Genomic DNA, 20,030 nt, shown 5'->3' on the forward strand with positions numbered 1-20,030 from the left:
AATGGCTGCAGAAGCCCACACCTGGAAATCGCTGCCTGCCGGCCCCGCCACGGCAGGTTGCTTCTGGGAGACTCTCCAGTCATTAGAGGCATGAGCCGAGAGTGAGCAGTACGCCAGCTCGCCAGCACTTGGTGGAAAGCTGCAGGCAAGGATGGATGTGGTCGACAGCCTTCTTGTGAATGGAAGCATCACTCCTCCCTGCGAACTAGGGATCGAGAACGAGACGCTTTTCTGCTTGGATCAGCCCCATCCTTCCAAAGGTAGGTGTCCCAGACTGCTATTTTAATTCAGAAAACTAGTAAGTTGATGGAGAAATCAGCAAAGGCAAGGCTGATAGAGAAAATATAACAATGTCCTCACGAGACAAGCCTGGATAAAGTCATGTGTTCAGAAGTTTGGATAAGAGATCAAAAAGCAGAACCGAGTTATATATTCTTTCTGTCCCCTGGGATTAATGTATAGACTTGGGGGACAAAGGCAGTGGGAGGAGAAGCTGACATGTTGCAAGAAAGAAAGTGTTGAAGCTTGAACTTATGGAGCATTACAGAAAAGGTGCTGTCACAGTCTAGTTGTTACCTTTTCTTGGGGGAAATCTGGCGTGAAGAAGTGATTACAGCAAAATAGCACTTAGCAGCTAGGAAAGAAAGCAATCACTATTCACTGGAGAAGCTTTGTTCTTAAAAAAAAAAAGTGGTTTCCCAGTGACCTTTTTAGAAGCTACTGAATCACCCTGTGCTAGCCTCAGTTCCTTTCTGCCAACTACTGCTAGTACAGGGATACTTGGGTTCAATGGTGGACACTTCAGCAAAAAAAAAAAAAAAAAAAAATCAGCGGGAAACAACTGCTGGCCTGCTTCGTGAGCTTAGGTTTTAAAATTCTGCTCTCATAACCTCTGTCTCTCTGTTCATCTTTGCAGAGTGGCAGCCGGCGGTGCAGATTCTTTTGTATTCCTTGATATTCCTGCTCAGTGTGCTGGGGAACACGCTGGTCATTACGGTGCTGATTCGGAACAAGAGGATGAGAACAGTCACCAACATCTTCCTGCTCTCCCTGGCCGCCAGCGACCTCATGCTCTGCCTCTTCTGCATGCCGTTCAACCTCATCCCCAACCTGCTCAAGGACTTCATCTTCGGGAGCGCTGTGTGCAAGACCACCACCTACTTCATGGGTGAGTTGCCGCTGGGGATTCTTTCTTTCCAGAGCTTGCCGCAGACCCCACTCAGCTCCAGACCCTCTCCACCCCTGACCGCCTCGGTGGAGGAGCCCTGCTGAGTGTAGCAAAGATGCAGGCACCAGCTGGACAGCAGGCCAGTCCTCATCTGTCCCTGGCAGTGAGTCCCTAACGGGACGTTTCAGAGGTCAGTTTCAGAGAGTGGAAGGAGTTGACAAGAAACGACAGATGAGGTTGGTTTTGCTTCTGTTAGGAAGAAAGAGGGAATCTGCCACATGGCAGATTTGCCCTGATCCTCCTTGGAAGTTGTTAATGGTGTTCTGAGCCCTATCCAAGCTTTTGGCTGTGGCCAGGGTGGTGGAGGGTTCTTCCTGTGGCTGCTCTTGCTTTCCTAGGGAACAGGGCCTATGTGAACATCAGTTTCATTACAGCTGTAACCTCCCTCCTCAGAGTTCACTTCCCAGTCTGTTCCCCAGAGAGCTGGGACCATCTCAGGCAGACACGGAGAGAGGTGTCCGCTGCTGAGTGAAGAGCTGAATTTGCTTCTGGGGCCTGTGGGTCACTAGCTCATGCCTCTAATGACTGGAGTCTCCCAGAAGCAACCTGCCGTGGAGGGGCCGGCAGGCAGCAATTTCCAGGTGTGGGCTTCTGCAGCCATTCATAAAGGTGACCTGAGTTCATCACACTCAGTCCAGCTGGGCAAGCATTTGTACTCTTGCCTTGAAAAAGGCAGCTAATGCAAGCCAAGCCCGCTCCACCTTCCAGGCCCCCCACTCCCATTCCTGGGCTGAGATAAGCCCCTCTCTGCCTTTGCCAATCAAAATGGTGGTGATGACAAAAATCACAAGAGTTAATATTTTTAAACAATTTCTATGCACCAAACGTACTACTTGCTTTTACTTCTTTCTATAACCTTATCTCCCAACCATCCTATGAATTATCTACAGTTATTCTTCCCCATCTCACCACGGAAGGAACAGAGGCACAGAGAGGTTAGTAAAGTGTCCAAAAACCTACACAGGTGGTAAGCCACAGAGATAGGATATGAACCCAGCTCAGCAGCTGCCGCCACAGTGAGTGAATACATGGCCTGTTTGTCAACTGCTGCGGCTTTCCTGAAGCTAAACAGAGACAGGCCTCTTGGTCCCCTCTGTCTGCCAAACTGCCTTGTCCATCTCTAGTTTTGGGGGAAGAGGAGTGGTGGGAAATGAGGGGGAAGTTGTGTTTTGTTCTGATCTAAGCCTTGCAAAATATGCAGAGCTGAGTCGGGGCTAGGGCAGTCTTCAGGGCCTGGAAAGCTTTAAAAGCCTTTATTTCTTCCAGTTGAGGAAGAGGGATCCAGCTCTGACAAAACGATGATGAAGTACTGATCTGTGTGCCTCAGACAAAAACCCCAAGAAAGTGTCAATCCAGGTCCAAGTCCTCTGAGAATAAACATGGACTTGCAAATGAAAAGGGTCCTTGTTAAACAATGAAGCAAAAATAATAACGAACATTTCATAGTGCTTTAGGCCTTCAAGATCCATCCATACATACCTTATAATAATATAGTCAAGAATCTTAGCCAGGGTGTATGAAAGGGGATTTAAAACGGTGCCTGTGTAGTTGCATAGCACTATGAATGTGCTAAATGTCACAGAATTGTTCTCTTTAAAATGGTTAATTTTATGCTATGTGAATTTCACCTCAACAAAAAAAACTGTTTTTAAAAATAGCTAAAATGAAAAGCAAGATCATTCTGAAAATGTTTGCAATGCCAACATGGTTTTGTTGGATTTCTAATTCCAGTGATATCAGTTCTTCCCTTAATTTTGTGTTCTCCTTAATACTATTCATAACAGTTAATGCTCTTTAAACTCCTAATATGTAGAAGAAAAAAAGAGTCTTGCCTGATGGCGGGTTTATAATTACAGTGGATTACTGACCTGACTCTCAGGCATTTGGGGCTGTACTGTCTAATGTAAGGTCATCAACTCCTTAGGGTGCCATTCCCATTCATCCTTTTTTACTATGTGTTTTTTCAATAAACTACAGTTTGAAATTTGTAATGTTTCACTCTAAAAATAGTCTGTACTAGAAATTTTCAGAAGGAGTTTGAATGTCCCCAGCCTAGACCCCATCTCCTTTTGGGGCCACAGTCCTTGAGAATCTGAATTAAAAGGTCAACTTAACTATTCAGACCATGCTCAAAATTAGAGCTTTCCTGTGGTTACTCCAAAACCTCCTCTGTGGGATAGAAGCATATTTCAGCCCCTTGGTTACTCATTAATGAGCGATTTTAGCCTAAGAAGGAATTAGGTTGTACTCAAAAGTTCAATAAACTTATCTAAAAATTGGCAGTAAGATGCATTTGCAAATACATTTCTTGACCTGCCTTAAATCCCTTTTGGAACAAAGCTGGGAATAAATAAATCATTGTTTAAACATATACATACAGAATATTTCTTTACCTTCTGAGCGTTGTCCTTGGATATCACACCTGTGTGGACCAGATATGCTTATGCATATTATATGCAAATAAACTTCGGGTTTCAGAGCTGACATAACCGACTTCTTTGTTCCTTTCCTAGGCACCTCTGTGAGTGTATCCACCTTTAATCTGGTAGCCATATCTCTAGAAAGATATGGGGCAATTTGCAAACCCTTGCAGTCCCGAGTCTGGCAGACAAAATCACATGCTTTGAAGGTGATCGCCACTACCTGGTGTCTCTCCTTTACCATCATGACGCCATACCCAATTTATAGCAACCTGGTGCCTTTTACCAAGAATAACAACCAGACCGCGAATATGTGCCGCTTTCTACTGCCAAATGATGTTATGCAGCAGTCCTGGTAAGGTTGTGCAGTGTTTATGTGTTTATTAGAACTTGATGTAATTTTGCAGTTTATATTAAAAACTGGAATGCAGTATCCAGAGTGGCTAGGGGATCCTCTGCCTGGAGACTTTGAGGAGGATCACTAATTTCTTTCTAGGATAATAATGATAGCAAAAACTTAAGAGTACTGTTTGAAATACCAAACAAATGTGAATTCAACTAATCCTCTTGAAACCGTAGAGGATAGGCTCCATTATTGTCCCCATTTTACACGTGAGGAAACAGACCTGGAGAGATTAAGTACATTGCTCAGGGTCACAAACCTACCAGAGACAGAGCCCTGTACTCGCGCACACCGCAATGTGCTTCTGTTGTTTAGTGCAGGTTTCAGCTCGATGACTTGGAGGGCTATGATTTTCTAAGAACTGAAGACAGCGCAGAGGATGAGTCCCAGATCCCATGTGAGCAGCAGCTATGGTATTTGCACAGAGTACTTTGCTAGAAATAAACAGGCAAGATTCTAATACCTGGTTCTTTGCTTCCTAGTCTGATGGCAAGTTCAAGTAGCCTCTTAGGTTCAGGTGCTTTATCCAGACAAGGGTATAATATAGAGATATTTTTTTATCTACCTCTTTGGGTGCCTGTAAGATTCAAATGAGAGTATGTGTATGAAAACGTCATTAAGTATCTTTACAAAGCCACAGAAACACAGACTATTGTGTTTACATGATTCCTGTTTTAGAAGCAGGGAGCTAGACATTCAAAAATGGCTCTGCAGATAATCTCTGCTTTCTTGGCCTTCCTTTTTTCATTTTGGCCAAGTAACACACACAAAAAAGAATTATGTGCAAGTGAGAGGGACATTTGCAAGACTTGAAAAGTAATCTTATCAAAACATGTCCAACTGAAATGAGAAATGACCCAGCCACTGTGAGCCTCTGACAATTTTATGGCCTAATCAAGTAACCTTACACATGCCAGGCTGCAAAAGTGATTTAGGGACCAGACTCCTGACAGAGAAGGCTGAGATACTTCAGGAATCAAACATGTTTAGAGAAAGCATAGCTTTGCCCTGCCAGGCACTTCAATGAGCATGCCACTGTGCCAATGGGTCAGAAACAGCCAGAATTCCATATTTTGTAAAACCAAGGAAGTTTTTCTTCTTTCCTACCTATGCATTTGATGATTCTGTTGTTATAAAGTCAACAAATGGTATGTGATGATTAAGAACATAGGTTCTAAAATCATATTGCTTGGGTTCAAATCCTACCCATTCCACAGCTGTATGACTTTGAACAAGTTACTTAATGTCTTTAAGTCTCAGTTTCCTCATCTATAAAATAGGTATTATGAAGAGAGTACCTACCTCAAAGATTATTATGGGAGTTAAATGTAACTTTATATAGATATATATATAAAATGATGCATAAGTATAAAATGATATATAAAATAACAAATAATACATAAATATATGTAAATACTTAGCATGGTGCATAGTACACTTTATAAGTCTTCAATGAACGTAAGCTTTGTAATTATTATTATTTTTTTGGTACCAACTTTATTGACATATAATTTACATACTCATTTTTTTAAGCTCTCATTGGTTTTATACATACACTTGTTTCAGGCACAAAATTATATTGCACTTGTCCAATTTAACTAATTCTTCATGAGAGACTTTATCTGGAAAAAAAAGGAGAGAAGTAAACAACTTCTAATGTTTGAACCTCTGGACATGGACTTTACAGGGATATTAAATACTCATAATTAATGTGTTTGCTCAGACCAATTAAAATGATGAGGAACCCAGTATTCCATCCCATCTGAGTTTGAAATACTGGAGTTGCTGGTAATTGGATTTCTTTTCATTTTATTAGGCACACATTCCTGTTGCTCATCCTCTTTCTTATTCCTGGAATTGTGATGATGGTGGCATATGGATTGATCTCTTTGGAACTTTACCAAGGAATAAAATTTGATGCTAGCCAGAAGAGGTCTGCGAGAGGTAACTATCTTTTAGCTGTATGTTTATGTTAAAAGATCACAAAAGCTTATTTCCTGTAACTAAAACAGATACAAGCAGGGTGTTTACTGGAGATTTTCAGAAGTGTTCTTAGGAGATTCTGTGTCATAAGGCTTAGCCATGAGACCTAGTGTCTCTATTTCCTCATCTGTAAAATGGAGAAATGCTTCATCTCAAAAGGGTGCTGTGCAGAACAAAATGAGATAACGCATATAACCCAATTATAAGCCAAGGGCCCACGTGTCCCAGACTTTCTGTACTGATGCATCCACATGGATCCCCTTCAGCAACCAAAGCAATTAAAATTCCAGTCTCCCATCCTTTCTCCTCCTTTTCTTTTTCACATTGCTGTTGCCACAAAATTTGAGGCCTTCCCATTCATTTTAATCCCTATCCACTAAAATTTACCCCAACACCTTTGTTAACATATACCTTTTTCCCCTTCTCAGGCCACCCCTTCTCTCTGATCTTCAGCATTATATAACTTACGTGTCTCTTTAGCTTTTTTGGCTTTTGTTGATTTTTTTCCGATGATCCAGATTCCTCAGAGTGAAAGCAGTCCATAGACTAACCAGGCGAGCAGGAACCTTCCCCTGAAGAGCTAGGGAAAGGAGGGAGAAGAGTGTGACTAGTCATTCTTAGTAGTTGTTTATCCCTATAATCTAAATGCATAAAATATTCTCTTATAATTATACATTATGTATATCATATATTATGCATTACTTTATTAGTTGTAAGTAGCTTTTCATTGGAAGGAAAGGACTAGTTAGTTGGTAAAGATCACTACTTACCCATGTCAGGGCAGGCGCAAGGTTTCCTTTCCAGTTCTTCAGTTCAGGCTTGGTTTGGCCCCTTGACGGAGGGGACAGGGGTCCCATGCCTTCTGTCTGGTGTGACCCAGCTGCAATAAGCGATGTCACTTGCTCACCCAGAAAGGAAACCGAGCACCGGCGGCAGCGGTCGGTACGAAGACAGTGACGGGTGTTACCTGCAGAAGGCCAAGCACCAAAGGAAGCTGGAGCTTCAGCAGCTGTCCGCCACCAGCAGCTCCAGGGCCAACCGCATCCGGAGCAGCAGCTCCGCGGCCAACCTGCTGGCCAAGAAGCGGGTGATCCGCATGCTCATGGTCATCGTGCTGCTCTTCTTCCTGTGCTGGATGCCCATCTTCAGCGCCAACGCCTGGCGGGCCTTTGACACGGCCTCTGCCGAGCGCCGCCTCTCGGGGACCCCCATTTCCTTCATCCTCCTGCTCTCCTACACCTCCTCCTGCGTCAACCCCATCATCTACTGTTTCATGAACAAACGGTTCCGCCTCGGCTTCATGGCCACCTTCCCCTGCTGCCCCACCCCTGGTGCCCCAGGGGCTAGAGGGGAGGTGGGGGAGGAGGAGGACGGCAGGACCACGGGGGCATCCCTGTCCAGGTACTCCTACAGCCACATGTGCGCCTCTGCCCCACCCCCGTGAGTGGCCTGGACCCTCCCGTGCAGAAGGAAGGAGGGGAGTGAGGGAGAGGGAAAGGAGGACAGGAAGGGGAAGCAGGAGGAGGCAGGAAGTGAGGGAGAAGGAAGGCTCCACTTCCAGTGGGAGCTATTCCTTGTCTGCTTTCCATCCCTCATCTGGGCCCCAGGAGAACAAGACTAGGGTGGGGCACTGACTTGGTTTCTAGGCAATTCAAGGTAGGCAATTTTCAAAGTCAATCACCATCAGCAAAACCTCAGCAAGCCAGTAAGTGGGGTCCAACAGGGCTCATGTTGCAAACACAATTGCCAAGCTCATGCTCAGGATGGAGATATGGACCCTACCCTAGCTTTGGAAGGTCCTAGCACATCCAAGTTGGGCTCTCACTCCCCAAAGTAACACGTTTCTATGCTCTGATTCATCTGCTGATGCAGCATTGTGGAGGCTGCTTTGCCCCTGGGGAGTCTACCAGACTTTCTCGTACATGATATAGCCACGCCCTCATTGAGACCACAGAAGGGACCATGGAGCAAATCCCCTCCTGGCCATTTGCTACAAGATGAGAACAGCATGACTTCTTGAGGTCAGTCGAGGACATTCAGAGACATGATAGCATAAGGAACATTGTCCAAAAGATGGAATTTGAACTTATATTTCTAAAACAAAGAGAGTATGTGGCATAGAGCCGACTGGAATGCTATCTTACTGTAATGAATGTTAACAGCCAGAGGTGCATAGAAATATTTTTTTCTACTTTAATGATATATATTGCTTAGCTTCACCTTTATCTGGTGATATTAAACCCCATGGCTTCTTTGCCTCAATTTAATTTCTCCTGCTAATCTGGTACTTCCTCTTTTGTAGAAAGACAGCAAGACACAAAGGGAAGTTGTAATCTGTGTGAACCTGGCCAAGGGTGGAAACATGGGTAGTCAGGCCCAGAATAAAAACTGGGACACTTAGATTAGATTAACAAGTAGCTTTTGAATGCCAAAGTTGTCTATGCCTTTAAATATCATCTATGTTTTTGTAATTTATTATATTAATTTTATGTATATGTGCAAACTGAACATATAAGTATATACTTTATATATATGTATACTCTTTGCTGTGTTTAAAAAAAGAAAAAGGAATAGTGAATGCTTGTTGAAAATCAAAGTGTTACCATTTTACATTCTTTCCCTACCATTGGAGTTTCATGTGAACTTCTTTTCTTTGCAAAGTTAGTGTTGAAATCCCTCTCCTCTAAATCACAAATCTCAATTTAAATTAAAACATGAGCTATGCATTTTAGATACCAGGAAGTGCATTTCTAGAATAGAATGTATCAATACAATCTACCAGCACTTTTTTTTTAGTCCTGTCTGCTAAAATAAATTAACACAGACATATTTGACAGAAATACGTTTACATGCTAGCATAGGAGGAAAAGAAAAAGAAGGAAGGAAGAGAAAGAAGAAGAAAGAAGATGGAAGGGAAAAAGAGAGGGAGGGAAGAAAGGAGAGAGAGAAGAAAAGAAAGAAGAAAGGAAAAATGTTCACAGCGTCTAAGCATCTGACAGTGAGCTTTCCGTTTTCTTGATTTCATGGAGCTGTGACCATCCACTGACCCTAGCCTGACATTCTGACACTCTTCATGGTGCACAGGGACAGTGATTTCAAATATTTAAAATTAAAAAAAACAACCCACAATGTGGAAGGGAGAAAGGGGAGGACAGGTGGCAAAAAGCGATCATGTATAGGGGACGGGACATTGTATAGTTTAACAAGATGTACGTGTCAGCATTGGTTTTTAGGGGGAAAACTGTGCTAATGGACAAGAAATTACTGAGAACATGACCATTTTCTACAGGGTACTTTTCCAGACAGGTTAGTTTTGCTATTCTTCAGACTGCAATATAATGTTAGTATTTGTAACCAGTCATCTCAAAGATTTCAAGGTAAAAATTCAACTGACTAAAACCTGTATCATTAAATGATTATGATAAAGAGTGTAAGGAAAGAAAATGTCTCCAATATTTGAGAAAATCTTACAAAATCTTCAATTTTCCTGCCAGAGAATAAACTTTCCCTTCTGCCAGTATGAATATCTAAATGAAGAACAATTAGCTCCACCATGCCTGGGAGCCTCTGGACCATCCCAAGGTGTGTTAACCTTAAGATAAGGTTGCCAGTTTCAGCAAATAAAAATACAGGATGTCCAGTTAAATTTCAATTTCAAATAAAGAACAAATAATTTTTTTAGTATGAGTATGTCCCATGCACTAAAATGCTCCTGTAATTTTTTTCTGGCAACCCTACTTTAAAGTAATTTTAAAAGCACAGAAAAAAATAAATAAGTTTTCCCAGATAAACAATAATAAAATGCCTCTGTTTTCTAAATTTATCGGAAGGTTGTTCACTTAATGGAAGCTTTTTTTAAAAATAAGAAAAATGCTATTAGGTTTCAGAATCTGTACCTGACCTGTGGGAATGGTGTTATCCACAAGCTGGTTTTACTTTAAAAAATATATATTTTAGATATAAAGCTATTCTAGCATTTGGTTGAATAGCCTGGTTTATCTCAGGCTAAAGTGGATTCCTAACTTGAAGTAAAGTGACCAGTATCATTAAGAAAATGGATTCACCAAGTTTCTGGTATTTTCTAATGTCTTCTGGTAACTAACTTCCACTCATCACCAGAGTGGTAAACTGCAGTCTGAGCACTGGAATGTGTCTTTGATCTTTACTTAATCCTTGTGTCCCAGTGCCTCTCTGCAGTAATTGCTCATAATAAACTTGTAGTGGTGAATGTTCAGTGCATGTATCTATGTGTTGGTTACACATGGTCTGTGTGCTTCACATGTATCCCCTCGGTTCAGTTAAAACATAATCATGAGGGGAGTGACAACAGCTGTTGAGCTTCCACTGTATTTCCTGCCAGTGTTTTGCCCTGTGCTTTGAACGCTGTGAATGCTCAATAAATGTTGTGATGGACTTTGGCTTTGCCTCCTATGCCTTTGGGAATTCTCTTTCTATGCAGAGTAGTGGTTCTCAACAAGGGTGCAGCACATTCTTGGGGTGTATCAGAATTCCTAGAGGGCTTTTTCCAACTCTACAAGTCTCCCCACCCAAGATTTGGCTGTGTGAGCGTTTGCTGCCATTTCTCCCTCCTCTTTCGCTCCCCTCCTGCATGTGTGTGTGTGTGTGTGTGTGTGTGTGTGTGTGGGTGGGTGTGTGTGCATGGGCACGTGATCAGAGATGATACAGATGGGAAAGTGACATGCCTGTGAACAGTGCTAAGACACAGATTTTTAGAAAGAGCCAGGGAAAAGGACAAATGCTATATATTCTACTCACATGAAGCATCTGAAGTAGTCAAAAGTCACAGAAACAGAAAGTGAAAGGTGATTACCAAGGGGCTGGGGGACAGAGAACTAGTGTTTAGCAAGTATAGAGTTTTGATTTTTCCAGATGAGAAAGTTCTGGAGATCTGTTGCACAATAATGTAAATATACTTAACACTACTGAACTGTGCACTTTAAAATGGTTAAAATGGTAAATTTAATGTTATATATATTTTTAACAAAATTTAAAAAGTGGGGAGGGGACTAGTCTATTGGTCTATAAAATCTCTCAGGTTTGCTCCTCCCTGCCCTCAAATCCTTTAAGGAGATTTGGAAAAAACTATTCCTAATCCATGCTAAAGTACCCAACTCACTCATTAGGATTGATAAATATTATTCAAAGTGCACCTGGCTCCCTTAGCTGTTCCCTTGCACCTGTTGCTCTCCTGTAGTAGGCCACTGGGTACGTCTCAGCTCCAACAGAGGTGCTCCCTCCCTCTGCTTTCTTGATTTGAATGTGTCTGGCCCCACTGGCTTCCTGGCCATGCTTAAGTAGAACATAGATTCCAGGTTTTCTAAACTAGCTCCCACAGCCTAGGGACAGCCCTGCAACTCCACAGCTTACCATCGCTCTTAGCAGCCCAGCCTGGGAGGGATTTCAGGTCCTCCTTCTTGTCCAGGAAGAAAAGTCAGACAAGTGTCAATTATCCAGTACTCAGCATTGTTCACAGCACATGACAGGTGCTCATTAAGAGATTCGGGAATGAATGAATGAATGAATGAGAAAATAAATGAATACATTTGAATGGAGTTGTTCTTCAAGGCCAGTCCTCTCTGGGCCACTTGGGGAGGGCAGGCCATCCTAACTACAGGCATCTTGCACAGAGTGCGCAGTAGTGCTTGATAAAGGGAGTTGCTGGCTGGGCAGCTGCACTCTGTTTCCAATCCCCCACACTGTGCATGAAGTCCAGCCAATCTGGCTTCAATTTCACGGCCCATAAACACCTCCCCTGTGAGTAAAGAGGATATACTCTGCACCACCAGTCCAGAAATCAGTGTCCCAATCTTATCCTGTTGCTAACTTGCTGTGTGGCTCCAGGTAAGTCACACCTCCTAAGGCTCAGTTCCTTCATGTGCAAAATGAGGGGTTGCCGCTTCATCTCTGATACTGACTTGGTGGGTCCAAATTTGCTAAGTCCTTTTATCATTCCACACCCTCCCTTAGTTTTGTTGGCACCCCACTGACTTTGCAATCAGAGGAGCTCCCTGGCACCCAAGCATGGAACCACCTCTGAGGGAGGCTTGGCCTCAGAGACACCTCGGACAGAAGGCTGCCAGGGCAAGAAAGAAAAGCTCCCAGAGAGGACTCTGCAGGCTCTCAGTCCCTCCTAGGTTGCAGCTGCCAGGACCAATGTCTGGGAGGCCAGTCCCTGGAACACCAGCTCCATTCCCATTGAAGTGCAGGCATAAAAATACACTCCCAGAGCAAATCTGGCCTGGGTGAAAGGGGTGCCAACGGTTATTAAAGCCTGCTTTATGCATTGTGCAAGTCACTGGTGATGGCAGGTGACAATAAACACTCAGAGAAGTGATGAGTGAATGTCTGCAACATACGGTTTCTTATTTAACTCTCAAAATGGGTGTGAGGCATTATTTTCCACTTCACAGTTGAAGAAATAGACACTCAGAGAGCAGGTGGTAATATGTCCCAAGGTCAGGGACCTTCTGGGTGAAAGAGTCAGGATCAGGCCCCACTCTGATGCCGCCAAGCTGCTATGGGGGTCAGGTGACATTCAGTAGTCTAAGTAGTCAATAGTTAGTGATCTGGGTTCTCACAATGCTTTAAGTTCCAAGTCCTTGTGCTGTAACAATACCAAAGAAGAGAAGTCCCAGCTCTGTCCAGTTTCCTCCCTCTCCCACTGGCATCTGGCTTGCTTTCTCTGAGCTCCCGGGATGTGGAGGGTTTGAAAGCTGGCTTCTGCACTTGTGCCCAGGATGCTTCTATCTCTGAATTTATTTTTAGAAGGGAGGTAATACACTTTGACACCTCACAGGGAAGCCGAGGGATAATATCAGTAAATAAGCTTTCACCTCTCTGGCAAATTATCAGCATTATTAAAGTAGATCTATTTTCTCAGGATCCTCGGAAAAAGAGAACTACAGACCATCTTATCCCTCACCCTGCAGTGTAAAGTTTCCCCCTTCACCTGGTACCTTTTCATAAAGTCCCCCTTTTCTGCTGAAAAGTGCAGATTATTGTTAGCTGAAGGGCATCTCCAGGATGCCCAGATGTCCCCAGCAAGCCTAAACTCCTCATATCTAAATGGAGCTATTTGTCATATTCCAAACCAGTTCTGATTCTCTCAGCCTGCTAATTGCACCCTCACTCTCTCAGATTCTCATGTTCAAAATCTGACTCGTCTTTAAAAAGGCAGTATTAGAAGGTGGTGGAGAACATGGACTTCAGGGTTGGGAAGACTCGAATTCATATCCCAGACCCAACACTCGCCAGCTGCAGGATAGCAGGCAATTGCTCAGCCTGCAAGTCTTAGAATCTTCCTCTGTAGTACCTCATAGGTGTGTAGAAACCTCATAGGGTTTTTATGAGAATTAAATTACATTAAATAATATTAAAGGATATTAGTTACATTAAACTTACAAGGATACTAAAGGGGTTTTTTCCAGACTCAGACTGTGGCTGTGGACAGGAGTGACAAGTTGTGCAACATTCCGAAAGAGGAAAGAGATGCAGTCGTGTGATTTGCTAAAAGATCATGAAGCCAATTCTATAATAGTTGTCTCTTCACCTTTCTCCTATCCCTAGAAATATAAGAGAGAAAGAGACCAAAATTTTTTGAAGATGGTTGTCGGCTGAGTAGACAGGGAATTCTAAGCCATTTACGTCTTCTCTCACATGAAACCAAGCAAGAGTAATGTCAAAAAACATGGATGTTTGGAAAGGGTGGACTTTTTGCCAGAAGGAAAAACTGGTATCTCATTCTTCCTTCCATGGGACCTCAATTTAGGGGAATAGTTCGAAGGGAACGTGGGTCTCCTGGATTCAGGATTTGTTTCTCGTACCCAGTGGTGTGGTCAGAAAGAGCCTGCCTGGGGCCTGATTTCCAAAGATAGAAAGTATCAGTCCATTTGAGCTGCTATAACATTAACATCATAGGCTGGGTAGTTAAACAACTGAAATTTATGCCTTACAGTTCTGGGCTCTGAAGCCTAAGATCAAAGTGCTGGCTGATTTGGTTCCTCATGAGAGGCTTGCAGAAGGCTGCCTTCTTGCTTGAAGGATGTCCTCAAATGGAAGAGGGAGACCATCTCTCTCATGTCTTTTCATCTAAGGGCACTAATCCCACTCACGGGGGCTCCACCCTCATGCCCTGAGGACCTTTAAAGGCTTCACCCCCAGATACCATTGCATTGGGGCTCAGAGCTTCAACATGTGGATTTTGAGGAGATACAAACATCCAGTCCACAGCAGAGAGGGAATTGGGCAGAGGTCCCTGGGCCCAGCAGACAACACAGAGGCCTGGCCATTCTGGGGCAGGCAGAGGTCATGTGAGCTGTGCCAACAGAACAGGAGCTGATGAGAGCATGCATCAGCTGCAGGATGAAACCAGGCAGCATGGAAGGCCCCCACATAGTACGTGTGCATGGCAGAGAGAGACCCTGAAAACCTACAATGAAAACTACCCGCAAGAGAGAGCCAGCCTCTGTACCTCTGCCATGACAAGGGCTGAAGAAGAACCACAAACAACATGACCTTTGCCCCTGTACCATGCACCCCTCCTGCCAGCCTTGAGAGGAGGAGATGGAGCGAGGAAGAGAGAGAGGGACAAAGAAAAAGACCACCAGCTTCTTTTCCACTGTAGATGCCTTGCCTGAGGCCTGACTGACTTAGAGAAAAGGAGAGAAGCTTCAAACTGGAGGTGAGATATGTTTGATTTCTGTTGTGCTAAATACTTGAAGATTAAGTTGTTCCCAAGAAGAGAGGAAAGAGATGGGGAAAGCTATGGGTCTGTCATGGTGGGGGTGTGGGTGGTGATATCTAACAGACAGACATTTAAGACAGGAGGAGAAAAAAAATAAACTGATTTCCTGACTGCTCCATATCTTTCAATAAATGTGCTCCATGTGAAGAGTGTCTGGCAGACAGTATGTGCTTAATGAATGATAGCCATCATAAGTGATATCTAAGACATCAATTTCAGTTACTAGGACAGCAGGTCTGGCTTGTATTTTCAGTTTTTATTGAAAACACCGTAATCAGAATTTCCTCTGTTGCTTACCACACAGAAAGTCACAGTAGATGTTCAACGGGCCTCCCACCCCCAATTCCCTCTCCCCTCCAGATCGCCTTACTCACCTCACTGCCTGCAAGTCCCACTTCCTTAACGTGGAGGGGACAACAGTCTGGGGGCCGACCTTCCTTTCGCCTTCCTTCCTTATTAGTCAATTTCCTCTTCCTTTCAGGACACTTGCTGCTCCCCAAGCACCCTGTACTCACGCCTCCCTCAGTTTAGAATGTGCTCCTTTTTCTCATTGGCTCCTCCTGATAAAACCAGCTCATTCTTCAAGGCTTAGCTCACATCCTTTCGGAACCTCCGAAATCCTCTATTGGAAAGGATTGCTCCCTTGTCTGACCTCTCTTAACACACTGTCTTTGAATACTGCTTGTTGTCTACCAAAAGCTCATCCCACCCCGCCCCACCCAAATCCTCATTGCTTGAATTCTGTACTCTTGTATTGTGAGCAGGGGAAAAACTCCAGCTCCCCTGTGCTGCACAATCTCATTCTCTTTTGTTAGTTGTGGGTTAGGGTAAATTTGTGTCCTAGTGATGTTTAACAGCATGCTTTCTAATTAAAAAAAAAAGGCTTAATTTGTAGTAAGTTTCCTCATGTTCCCACCATGGCCAATTTCAAGTTACCAGTGGGACATGATAGAATGCAGAGAAGAGCTGTGCATTCCCACACCATTTTGTAGCATTTCCACCATGCCAATATGATAAACACAAAAAACATCAAAAATATAGATAGCAACTAAATGTAGTAAAATAATTAGGAAGTGATGCATTTGGGGTATTTATTACCAAGTTTCCTGAAAATTTAACAATTGGTTCTAGCAAGCCAGTAAAACCCATCTTTAATACATTGGTTCTTGCCAATTGTTATAGACAGAATGATGGTGTTCCCTCAAAATTCATAAGTTGACATTTAACCACCAGTGTGATGGTATTTGGAGGTGGAGGTCTCTGGGAGGTGATCAGGTCATGAGTGCAGAGCTCTGATAAAAGGTGTCAGTACCCTTATAAAAGAGACCTCAGATAGCTGCCTTCTGTCATGTGAAAACACAGCAAGAAGCCATCTATGAACCAGGGAGTGGGTTCTTGCCAGACCTCAAATCTGCTGAACTCTTATCTTGGACCTATCAGTATCCAGACTGTGAGAAATAAATGTTCATTATTTGTTTAAGCCACCGAATCGATGATATTTTTTTTACAGCAGTCTAAGGGGACTAAGACACTAATGAAATACAAGAAGTCTGCCCAGTGTTTCTGGATTTATTGGACAGTTCTTGTGGCATTGTGCTTCCATAACAAATGTCCCCACAACCCAGCACGGAGCATTATATGAGAAGGTTTTCAAAGCATGTTTGATGAATGAATCCCTCACCTATAAAATAAAAGTATCTTAACTAGATTTGTGGTTTCAAATTTAACACAGAGAAACCTCTTTTTCCCCAAGCAATTCTGTATAGAAACTCAAATGGGAAAGGAAAAAGAGTTCTAGTTGAAGGAATGGGGGCTCAGAGACACTTTCTTAGATTCTCAGTGGAACCCCTGGTGTTCCACAGCACATGGTTTGAAAACCAGTAATTTAGCTCCATTCCAAGACTAATCCTATGTAATCCTAGGACTTGCAAAATCAGCCTGCCTTCCATTAGGACTATCCAGTGACATCAGTTAAGCTTGGCCTCCCAAGTTCAGGGCTTAATTTCCAGACTTGCTGTGCCCTTGGCTTTGCTGAGTGAGCAGACCACTTTCCATCAGCCTCTCAAGTACAAGTGCCTTCATGCATAGTTTAGGCCCAGCAGCCCCACCCACCAGACTCCCCGTGTGGTTTCCTGCCAGGGGTGCACTGGCCCAGCGCGTGCGAGCCGTAGCTTTGGCGTTGCTGTCTCTCCTACAACCAGAACAACTCCCTGCCCCACCCTGAGAGTCAGTCTCTCCCAGACTGGCCTGTCCAGGCAGTGAGCATAGTCTTCCTCTAGCTAGCTGGGATTACTGGAGTTTTCTAGTCTTCCAGCTCAAAAATAAATGCTCTGATTGGGTTCTGCCCCTCCATTAAAGGGCTGTGATTGCAGAGTTTCCAGTCTCCCCCAGCAGGATGAACTACCTCTCACCCAAGATCTATCCCAACCTCCAACTCTTTGGACTCCTCAGTCTGGAAGGAAGTTGACAGAAGGTCCATCACTCTGGGCTTTTTATGAGATCAGCCCAGCCCATCAGCAACAACCGGAGTGCCTTTCCCAGGTTTTGTACAGCCAGGTCTTCCCTCAGTTGCTGGTTTATACAGCTCACATTTAACACCTGAAGAAGGAGCCCTGTGGTCTGGTGGAAGCCCTGTGGCGAGGAATGCATGAATCCCACCCCATGGACCACAGCATTTAGCTATGAGGAGACCCTGGGACAGTCTGTCCAACATGCCTCCTGTTATGGCCTGAATTGTGTCCCCTGCAACTTTGTATGTTGAAATCCTAACCCCCAGTATCTCAGAATGTGACTGTATGTGGAATTCGGGCCTTTCAAGAGATGATTGAGTTAAAGTGAGACCATTAGGGGAGGTCCTAATGCAATATGACTGGTGTCCTGATAAGAAGAGGAAATTGGACACACAGAGAAAGACCAGGGATGCAGGAGCACAAAGAGACGACCGTGTGAAGAGGCAGTAAATGGTGGCCATCTGGGAGCCACAGAGAGGACTCAGAGGAAACTAACCCTGCTGGCACCTTGATCTAGGACTTCCAGCCTCCAGAATTGTGGGAAAGTAGATTTGGGTTGCTTAAGCCCACAGTCTGTGGCATTGATAAGGTGGCCCCAGCAGAGTGAGGAACCTCCCCTCCCTGAGGGCCACTCCCATTTCCGGGGCCCACCCCAGCCCAAGCTGGCCAGAGAAGATGGAGCCTCAGAAACGCCCCTTCCACAGAACCAGCCAGCACCCCTGAGAGCCTGAGCAGTCCTCACACCTGCTCCCAGATGTCTTCTCCCTCAACTGCTCTGTCCTTCCCTCTCCATCTCTAATTTCGTCCCTCAAGCACTGAAGCAGCCGCTGCAACAGGAAAACAGCCAGTTAGGGGGCAAATAAGCAAAACGGGTAGGTGAGAGCATGGATGGCAGCTGAGGGAGCTTCATTCAGGCTGGCTGAAAAATCCCCCCAGAGCAGAGCCCACGACCCCAAGACCTAACCCCACAGGTGTTGTCTTGGGCTCCTTCCAGGTGTAAGGTTGCCAGATAAAATACAAGAGGCCGCTTAACTTTGAATTTCAGATAAGCAATGAATAATGCTTTAGCATAAGCCTGTCCTGGGCAATGTTGTATTTTTAGTTCCTAAATCTGGCACCTGCCTCCAGAGGCTGTGGGGCAGGGCTGGGGGGAGCTGGGAGGAAGCGCTGGGAGAAGGGAAAGTGCGTATGATCAAGCACTGCACACACTGCAAAATCCCCCGGCGTGGATGCAGCCGGAGGAGATGGCTGGCACCGGGACATCGGAGGTGCTGAACCAATTAGGGGAGGACAGGGTGCCTCTGGGGGGTGTGCTTGGGCACGACCCAGACCCGCAGCCCCTCATTTGGAGTCAAGTCAAAGAATGTCGGTCACATTAGCTTCCTGTTGCTCCTGTAACAACTTACCAACAACTCAGTGGCTTGGAACAGCACAAACTTCCTATCTTACAGTTCTAGAGGTCAGAAGTCCAAGATGGGTCTCACTGGGCCCAAATCTTAGTGTCAGCAGGACGGCGTTCCTTCTGGAAATCTTCAGGGAGAACTCATTTCTTCCCCAGCCCAAGGCAATATTGCAGGAATGCCCTGTGAAAAAATAAAAGCCCTGTGAAAAAAATGGTGTTCTCAAATGTTAGTTTATAGGGGCATTGGAGGAGTTTAATACAGATGCAGGCCCCTGCTTTTTTGCGGAGCAGGAATATGCCCTTCTAACAAACTCCCCAGGACATAGCCACGTGGTGGCTCACGGTTCACCCATTCTGGAGCTTTCTCTTCCTTAGAAGCGCCCTAGCCTGTGAGCCACTGTGGGGGCGGTGACTGAGTCACAGGCTGGAAGTGACCAGGAGGAAGGCGGTCAAGGGCAGGGGAAAGGATCTTCAGGAGGCAACAGGAATAACGGAGCTGTGGCATCGCCAGGGAGAGCATCCTCGCCCATGTAGCCGAGAGCATTCCTGTGGGAACAGGGAGGAAGGTGGCAGTGGTGTAATAACTACAAGCAAGACTCAAGAGCCAGACTGAGTCACTGAGGATCCTCTCCCCTGCTAGCTGTGAGCCCTCAGGCAAGTTAACCACCTCTCTGTGACTCTATGCTGTTGTCTGTGAAATGGTTCCAGAAAGTAAGGTAGCCTCTGAACGAATGAAGGTGGTCATCTTGTTAAAAAGCACCTAGCATATCTAAGGCACTCAAAATCGTTAGCTAGAATTATGCACCAGCGAGTCTCGGTTGGAGTCGTTACTTTTGCTTTTGGCAAGCCCATAAAGAGGAAAGCAGCACATACTAGACGTTCAGTAAGTATTTGTTGATTCAGTTACAAGTGTGCCCACCACCCTCGGACCCCACAGGTCCGGTTTTGCCATGTTGCTCGCGTTCCCAAACCCGGCTTGCCGGTGTGCTGCTCTTGTCTCCACCCTAATCCGAGTATCTGGGGGTTAGACCTCCCATCCTTGGACCTTCTCCAGGGTCCTTAGCGCAGGGTTTGCCCAAGATAGGTACTGATGACACCCGCCAGCCCCCAGGTCATTTGAACAAAAGCCCAGGTGAAGACCCATCTTGTGGGATAGTTATATCATCTTCCCTACTCCTGCCCTCGAACTTTAAAAATGGGCTCACCAGGGTTTCATTCCCCATAAAACTGGAAAGGCCATGTTGCCATTTCTCCATTCTGAGGCTCCTTCACCTCCCAGTGACTTACTGATAAACACATGTGACCTCACCTTCCTTTCTC

General features: G+C 44.7%; 1 protein-coding gene and 1 long non-coding RNA gene across 2 annotated transcripts; one reads left to right on the forward strand and one right to left on the reverse strand.

Moving 5' to 3' along the window:
* Nucleotides 1-73: 73 nt before the first annotated feature.
* Nucleotides 74-10,452, forward strand: CCKAR (cholecystokinin A receptor). The gene is made up of 5 exons (XM_036994684.2): nucleotides 74-260; nucleotides 917-1,168; nucleotides 3,742-4,003; nucleotides 5,868-5,995; nucleotides 6,946-10,452. Exons 1-5 carry the CDS (start codon nucleotides 152-154, stop codon nucleotides 7,476-7,478), a joined length of 1,284 nt encoding a protein of 427 aa, XP_036850579.1. The 5' UTR covers nucleotides 74-151; the 3' UTR covers nucleotides 7,479-10,452.
* On the reverse strand, nucleotides 5,539-15,423 carry LOC118967670 (uncharacterized). The gene is made up of 4 exons (XR_005054901.2): nucleotides 15,173-15,423; nucleotides 6,805-7,001; nucleotides 6,503-6,614; nucleotides 5,539-5,673 (listed from the first exon to the last, which is right to left on the reverse strand). It is a non-coding gene; the product is annotated as an uncharacterized lncRNA (long non-coding RNA).
* Nucleotides 15,424-20,030: the final 4,607 nt, after the last annotated feature.

This window comes from Manis javanica, chromosome 5, assembly GCF_040802235.1.
Source record: "Manis javanica isolate MJ-LG chromosome 5, MJ_LKY, whole genome shotgun sequence".
Classification (NCBI taxonomy): Eukaryota; Metazoa; Chordata; class Mammalia; order Pholidota; family Manidae; genus Manis; species Manis javanica.